The 8,551-nt window shown below is 33.2% G+C and overlaps 2 protein-coding genes across 3 annotated transcripts; one reads left to right on the top strand and one right to left on the bottom strand.

Moving 5' to 3' along the window:
- Positions 1-268: 268 nt before the first annotated feature.
- LOC145616969 (putative sesquiterpene synthase) lies at positions 269-5,068 on the bottom strand. Its single transcript, XM_081671680.1, has 8 exons — positions 4,975-5,068; positions 4,079-4,182; positions 3,278-3,551; positions 2,802-3,174; positions 2,464-2,682; positions 2,206-2,344; positions 1,849-2,097; positions 269-623 (listed from the first exon to the last, which is right to left on the bottom strand). The coding sequence occupies exons 1-8, from the start codon at positions 5,066-5,068 to the stop codon at positions 330-332; spliced, it is 1,746 nt and encodes a 581-aa protein (XP_081527806.1). The 3' UTR covers positions 269-329.
- LOC145618355 (uncharacterized) lies at positions 4,891-7,930 on the top strand. Of its 2 annotated transcripts, none has more exons than XM_081673131.1 (7): positions 4,891-5,149; positions 5,951-6,047; positions 6,134-6,211; positions 6,313-7,002; positions 7,116-7,253; positions 7,376-7,456; positions 7,537-7,930. In XM_081673131.1, the coding sequence occupies exons 1-7, from the start codon at positions 5,133-5,135 to the stop codon at positions 7,669-7,671; spliced, it is 1,236 nt and encodes a 411-aa protein (XP_081529257.1). In that variant the 5' UTR covers positions 4,891-5,132; the 3' UTR covers positions 7,672-7,930. The 2 variants fall into 2 exon arrangements, with proteins under 2 accessions (XP_081529257.1, XP_081529258.1); XM_081673132.1 differs by having other exon boundaries at positions 5,987-6,047; positions 7,537-7,917.
- The last annotated feature ends 621 nt before the right edge of the window (positions 7,931-8,551 follow it).

Here is an 8,551-nt window from a genome sequence, read left to right as displayed (position 1 = left end):
ATTTCTTGGCTTTTAATAAACAAAAGAAAAAAAAAATTAAAAAAAAAATAATAAATAAACTATTATAAATTCTCCCTCTTTTCCTTAAAAACTATGACAAAGGCTATAGTAAATATAAACGGAGGAACTATTTATTTAGAGCTTGTTTGACATTGTTTTATTTTTCTGATTTTTTAAAAACTAAAAACAAGCAAATTAAAAGGTAATAACGTAATATTATACATATATCATATCATTACAACTCAAATCATGTACCCCAAAGGTAAATTATTCAACACAAAAGTAATGCAAAAACATAGAAAATTTAAAAGGTACGTTCATGACTCAATTTATGCCACAATAGGATCAACAAGAATAGTTGCAACTTTTTCTTGGATAAACTTGCCGATAGTATAGCCATCTTCATCATCCTGATAAATGTCATATAATGTCCTTGTTACGTTGATGACTCGAAGTAGCAAAGGCATTGGAACAGTTTGTGGCCCGATTAATTCTTCATTAATGTCCTTCCACGCTTCCTCAATGTGTAATCGGAGCACCTTCGTAGCTTCTTCAATGGAGGTTCCAAATTGATCCATGTAGCAATCTATTGCAGATGAAACATGACCTCTACTCTTCTCAAACTACAAAATTTCATTATAACGGATTTTTAAAATATAATCAAAAGGTTCAATAAGATATTTAACAAAATATGATTAAAATAACACGAGTAGCAAAGATTACAAAAAAACTTTTCCCCGTCAACAAAAAAAATATACAAAAATACTTTTCAAAATTTTAAATGAAAGCGGGGACACTTGACTTCACTTTTGTCAATGTGTATTTGTTTCCATTTATAATCATTAATAAACAAAAAGTCAATTTATTTTTGTTAAGTTTTTTTTTTACCAAAAAAAAAAAAAATCTATATTATAACCCTCCAACTTTCCGTTTTCTACGATATGCCCCTCTTTTTGAGAAATCTACACTGTAACCTTAAAATACATTTAGCTTCTATACGGTAACTTTGTCGTTATTTTGCTGTTAACAAATTCCGTTAGTTATATTTTTCTTTTACGTGTTAGAAATGGTTTTGTTAAAGGTTTTGGGGGATATTTTGGGCCTAAAGGGTCCAAATTGAGCTCAGATTTCACAAATAAATGACACAAATGTCTTGTTTTGCAAATTAAATATATAAACACGCAAATCGAAACATTTTTTAATATGCAAAACGAGGCATTTGTGTTATTATTTTGTTAAATCTGAGCTCAAATTAGGTCCTTTAGAACCAAAATACCCCCCAAAACCTATAACGTAACCATTTTCAACACGCAAATTGATAAAAAAAAAATATTATAAAATGGTGAGTAGGCCCCACTAACGAAATTTGTTAACGGCAAGGTTACCGTATAGAGACTAAATGTATTTTAAGGTTACAGTATAGATTTCTCAAAAAGGGAGGACGCATCGTAGAAAACGGAAAATTAGAGGGTTATAATATAGAAAAACCCAAAAAAAAAAAAAAAAAAAAAAAAAAAAAGACAAAAGATGCTCCTGTTAGGGAATTAAGGTGTACTCCATATTATATAATATCAGTCAATCAAAATCAACAAAAGACACATTTGGAATTATCACGTGCCATTGTTGTTCTTTTTAATATATATAGCTGTTGATGATTATTGTTATAAGTAATTAGTTGTCCAATTCTAATTATGTAAGTGATACAACTTACACCAAAATTTCATGTTATATCCATCCTTATGTAATTTAGGAATTAAAGCAATATAACAAGTAATTTAGGACAAAAGGGCCTCCTTGGACAAATTAAAGTACGCGTAGTTGTCACCTTAGTTAAGAGGATGTACATACCTTATGGCTACTAATGTCATTCAAGAGCCTAGCAAGTATGCATGAAGCTTTTATAGTCTTTGTTGTTTCATTGACCCATTCGAAGGCATGTTTATTTGCCAACTCCCCCATGCCTTGATAAGCAGCAGTAATCACGTACACATAGCCAGAGCTTACGATGCCATTTTTCATGTATTCGTCGAATGTTGGAACAATGTTATGGTGATGCCAAATAGTTTCTTGTAGGTAAGATTGAAACATAGCTTTCATCTATCATATAGAATATAAGATATGATTAATGTTCTTGTATGATTTCTCAAGCAAAACAAATAATCATTATGTTGTATATAAATTAAGCTAGTTTTAGTATGTATGTACTTGTTGTTGTTGATAATAAACAGCATATGCTCGTTGCTCCAATGCTAAATCTTGCTCAATTTCGTCAAACGTATCAAACATAACTTGAGAAATTGCTCTCATGTAGCTCGGAAGTTGATCGATGCATCTTTTGTCCCACCTATTATTTCATCAAGTTATATTTCTAATTATTTCATTGAAAAAATAGGTAGAATAATGAAAAATGCTAAGGAGTATTATGTGTTCAAATGGTGCATTGACATAATGACATCAACAAACCTTTGAATCGCTTCTGCGAAGGGCTTCAACTCTTCAATAGTTCCATAAGAGTCATAGATGTCATCTATGACAGATATAATGTTGAACAATTTGTTTAACAACATCCTCGCATATGAGTACTTAGGTTCATAGTACACACCCAAAATCCAAAAGTACGCCTCAACCACTCTGTCTCGAACAAATGGGTATTTTGTGACCATATCAAGACTCCTCCACCACCTAAGTTAGGATAGACAATAAGTTAAGAATTTACAAATCATTTCATATTTAGTAATTATTGTAGATTGAAACTAACTAGATAAATTTGCTTGTATCTATTAGTTACTTCACACATTTACCTAGTATGATCTCTAAGCTCCTTGTTGTGCAATATTTGAAGCAAATTGAAATCTGACTTTGCAAATTTCAGCAAAGCTTCATTGTGGAAAGCCTTTGACTCATAAAATGAGATATAATACCGCGATTCTAGCCTTATACTGCGTCTATGGAGGGGTTGCTTCAAGGCATAGGCTATTTGTTCAGCCATGGGAGAGCTTAATTGTGTAGCAAGGGAGGTTAGATGAGTAGTAGCAAATGCACGAGCTTCATCAAGTATATTCTCTTCGTGTGCTCCTAGATATGATGCTTCATACAAGCTCAATAGACCTTGCACGTCACATGCTAAACAATCTTTAAAGCTTCCATTCTCACATTTGAAGTTTTCAAATACATCTAGGTTTTATACAAACAAATATCGTGTTAATGGTCTTCAAATATAAACAAATTTGACAATATAATGTTGATAAGATGCATGGTGATAGATAATGTGACATACCACATGAAAAATTGAAGCCATGTTGTCGTAAGAGACGAAAGCGTAGAGAAACATAGTCAAGATCATCCTCATAGGAACTTTCGTCATACATCTTCTTATAGAAATTTCGAAAAGTGTTTTCGATTTCGTTTTCAAAGTGGTATGCAACTCCAAGGTGATGTATGTCATCTAAAAATACAAGTATTTCCTTTGGATCCTTATTAACGTCCAAAATTTCTTTGCGCACTAGCTCTTTGAGGTCTTCCGCCTCTTGCTCCATTCGACCTTGAGAAACCTAAACCAATAGTAGTTAATATTTTTTAGTATAAAAACAAAATTTTGAGAATGGTTAGTTTCTTTTCAAAAAGACTTAATTTATCAAAGTAGGAAAGCAAATTTGCCCGAGTTTACTAAATCTATAATATTATTAAAACTCATAGAGACAATATTGTTGAGCCCATAAGTAAACACATATGTGAATGAAAGTGTTGTCTCACATTAAAAGTGTGTAAAAAGTGAAGAAGAAATTTGGAATGTGTATCTCACATTGAAGAAAAGAGAAAGTTGTATCTATTTTATAAGGCTACGGGGCTACTCCCCTCACTGCCATATGGTTTTAAGATTGAACCTCCTTAATCGTGTAAAGAAGACACTCGTGACGGGTATGAGTGTATGACCCATACCCATTTATCAAACATGTTGTCAACTTATCACCCTATGTGTCATCACTCTTAACTTTTCTCAATACACGAATTACTACCAATAAAAAAAATAGTAACAGTATTAATAATAATAATAATAATAATAATAATAATAATAAACCTCGTCCGGAGGAGCATAGTTGAGGAAGCGATCACCCCAGACGTTGGGAGGATAATTAGCAATAGGACGAACGACTTCTGCTCCGTTCTCACACTGCATATTCACTCAATTTTTTTGAAAAGTCAAAGATTTTATTTTGAAATCTTTAGAGTAATGTATAAAAACTTTTTTGTTTTATGAAGCATTGAACTCTAAATCACGTACATTTATAGGGAAAGAATTTATGAGCTTCCGCATAGCTAATAGTATTGTTTTTTCAAAGTTGGAATATTTTATGCAAGTAGCACGTTATTCTTTAATCAAATGTATTAATTTTTAACTTTTTCAAATTAGTTGGTCATAGTTAGGGGGCTATATTTTCTATCCATAGGATATTTATGTAAATTTTTGTTAGGAAATAGACGGGAATCAATTGATTTATGTAATGTGTTTGATATGCGTGAAACCTGAATAACAATCTATGAAACGTAAATTTGAGAAATAAAATAAGAAATAGGTGAGATAAACACACAACTTAAATATATGTGGTTCGATCAATTTAGACTTACGTCAAAAGGTAAAGGATAGCATTTTCTTACCGGAAATTCCCAGTTTATCTCTATGATTGCTGTAACTCGTACATCTAAGGGTGTAGTTGTCTTTTCGCATGTATTACTAAGGGCCATCATCGTAATTTCCATGCCATGTAGTACTTGTTGACGTGTGCACTCGTCCACCTACGCGATGACATGGAATCAAGGACGTGATTCGTTCCGTTAACGTATGCTCCCAACCACCTTTCCCGTCATTAATGTCTAGGGTTTGTCAATCATCCCAAACACACAGATTGCACACGTATTCGTCACTTTACTCCCAAATTTGTGCCAAATCCTCACCACAGATTAACTGAAAAAAACCATGTCTCTGAATGTTACCGGCAAACGGTGTAGGTCCCTGATTGTGGATTCCAATCCCACTTTCAAGTCCCCGGAATCCCTCAACGGCTTCCATTTAAGTTTGGGAGACGACGCCGCAGGAATTGCAGCGACCATCAATTACTCTAACCATAAATCCGATGAAGATAATCTCTATGTAAGTTTTAGTGTTTGTACTACTCTTAATCTCTATGTGAGTTTTCGTGTCTGTACTAGTCTTTAGCCCTCCAATTTTGTTACAGATATTGGTAATTTCAATAGAAAATGTTAATTACAAATCCTGTTTCATGTTAGGAACTTATAATATCTGTTATTAATTATAAATCATCTTATGATGTAACTTATAATTTATTTGGATGTTACAATCTCTATTATGAATTATAACTCAAATACTTAATCATAATTCTACAGTCAACCTCATATTGTTAATTGGAATTTGATAATGTTAATTGCACTATCAATGTGGTTAATTTGATGTCAAATACTTTGTAATTTTGAGTACAACTTAAGTACTTGACTGTCAATTATATGCATGTGTTAATAGTTAGTGTCCTGATGTACAAATGAGTTCTTATAATATCTGTTATTAATTATAAGTCATCTTATGATGTAACTTATAATTTATTTGGATGTTACAATCTCTATTATGAATTATAATTCAAATACTTAATCATAATTCTACAGTCAACCTCATATTTTTTAATTGGAATTTGATCATGTTAATTAGACTATCAAAGTGGTTAATTTGATGTCAAATACTCTGTAATTTTGAGTACAACTTAAGTACTTGACTGTCAATTATATGCATGTGTTAATAGAATGTGTCCTGATGTACAATTGAGTTCATAATTAAATGCATGTGTTCTAATTTTATGCATCTGACTATGTTCACTAAGTTCATTGGATATGGAACTTTGTGATGCTAATTACATGGATGTTGTATTTTAAAAATTAACAGAACTGCAGTGCTAAATATACAAATTACAAATATCAGGTACCACATGTTCCTGGAATTTCCCCCAAAACTGTTGAATTATATCCAGATTTTGTTTCAGGTAATACTTACTAAATAATTTATTTTAATGGGTAATGTACTCTTACTGGTTCACCTTTATATTGAGCTCGGGTCCTTAACATGTAGGATAATGCGTTAAGTCTTGGTGGATATGTTAAAGGTAGAAGGATGGTGATACGAGAGTATTCTAAATCCATTCGTCGGGTAAGTAAACAGATATTATTTATTCAATATTACCAATTGTTACGGTGTTGTATGTGAAATATTGTTGATTAGAAAATAACATGCTTTAAATATTTAACCAGCCTCCGAATATGAATTGTCGGGTAGAGTCATTTGGAAGGATATGTCAAAAATTTGATGAAAGAAAGACAAGATGGGTCGGTGAGATGGGTTTTGGGGGTTTGCTCCATTTAGCGAAAGGTATGCATTTACCACGACAATTAGCTTATTGGTTGATGACACAAATTGATCCAATAAGTAGGGTGTTGATAGGCACAGATGGCCACGTATTTCCCTTCTCTAAAAATCAAGTCAGTTGGGTTTTAGGAATCCCATGTGGACCAAAGGTAGTACCTTCTACCAAAGAAATGTCCGATGTTGTACGTGAAAAAGTACAAAGCATATTATTAAAGTATGGTAGGACATGGGAGACAAAACCGGCAAAAGAAATGGGACGGTCTTACACCTCCGTAGGGATTCCGGTTACAGTTTCAATGATGGATAAGTTGGAGGGTCATTTTGAAGATGACCAAGAAGAAGAATTTAAGACTTTGTTTTTGATTATCGCAATACAAATGATTTTATGCCCAACTCAGTCACCAAGACTACCCCATGACTTGTTACCTGCTATTGGATGTGCGATGGAAAGTATAGAGTTTGATTGGTGTGAGTTGGTTCTTGCAAAATTGATGGACAATGTAACAAGTTTTGCTAGACGTTTTTATGCAAATGGTTTCGCAGGAGGATGTGGGGGATGCGCAATTTTTGTTGTTGTAAGTACATACATTTACCAAATATTTTCAATAGACATGTCTTGTTGTTGTCGGAGTTATTGAACGATGTATTACGTTGTCAAAATGATCTAATGTTTTGTTACTTGTTGAAGTTGTTTTACCTTGACCGACTCAATTGGGAGCCTATGAATTGGGACACTTATCCAAGAATAAAGGCTTGGGACATGAAGCAGATAGGTATTGCTACCAAGCGTGATCGATTCAAGTTAGGGGATTATGGCAAACTAGGGGTAAGTGGTACATTCACCTATAATCTTTTAAAGAAATGTCTCTGTGTTTGTGTTATACACTATTTTCTCTTAGGTGGATATGGTTCCTCTTGTATTAACATGTATGATAAATGGTGCCATAGTTGTTAGATGTTACCTACGGGGAAAGACATCCAAGGCAAGCGCGGGACACCATAGCTCCCCCAGATCCGCAATTGTATCACGTGAGTAATTTATATGGTACTTGTGAATAATAAATTATCTGTATAACACTTTGTCTTATAGAAGTATCAATTTTATACAGGACGTCTCCAAACAGGTGGTCTGTACTAGGGATAGAAGAAGGCGCGGCGACTTGCGTTCTAACCGTGGGAGTTGTATGTGTTTTTATGCGAACGTGGAACCTAGTAGAAGAACCAGTTATCTCCACTTGCAATGACATATTGCATTAAACTATGAGACAGTTATCTCCAGTTGAAAAGAGTAGTATCATTTTTATCCGGCCAATGTATATTTATGTGTAAAACAACAATGAGTTGCACATTTCAACGGCCCATTTTCGTCTAATATTTGACATTGGAGTTTTATCAATTACTGTGTACTGTAATGCATGGGCTGTGGCCCACCTTTGTTGTTCACCCGAACATAGATGATGATTAACAGACCAATTCACAAAGATTTGTCCAGTCGTAGATTCACCATCCGTAAATACCAATGGATTAAATTGGGACACCTTCATCTATTTACTTTTTAATACAATAACTCCAATTTAAAAATCTGCCAATCTATATTCACCCTTTTTGTATTTTTTAAAAACAAAATTTATCATAAGCATTTGAAATGAATTGCATTTTAGGTTTTGTGAATTTTTCCACCTTAATACTGATAAAAGTACAACTACAAGTCAGTGGAGACACACGTCATACAAAGCAAGCCAAATCCATTACCAATTTGGCAATTAGAATAAAACAAATATGTTCACTAAAAGAAACCTAAACAACAGAGTACCAAGATAAGTAACCAGTATCCTTAAACAAGTAGCCTAATCAAATATTTAGTGTCATTACGAAATATAAGTAAATCTAAAGTATAGGTAATTTAAAAAAAGGGGATTAACTTCGATAAAATTCAACACAAAAATGTATCACCTGGCTTAATACCTTCGCGTTTAACCATGTTATCTATTCCATCCGGGATAATTCATGAAATTTTTTTTGGGATGTGATCGATTAACTTCCACATACTCAAACATCGACTATGTACTGGACAGAAAGTTTCACGTGACCCTGCGTATCACTGGTTAGCCACTGACATATGTT

This window comes from Chenopodium album, chromosome 26 (genome assembly GCF_948465745.1).
Source record: "Chenopodium album chromosome 26, dcCheAlbu1.1, whole genome shotgun sequence".
Classification (NCBI taxonomy): Eukaryota; Viridiplantae; Streptophyta; class Magnoliopsida; order Caryophyllales; family Amaranthaceae; genus Chenopodium; species Chenopodium album.
Note: the sequence above shows the minus strand (reverse complement) of the source record. Positions and strands in the feature narration are given on the sequence as shown.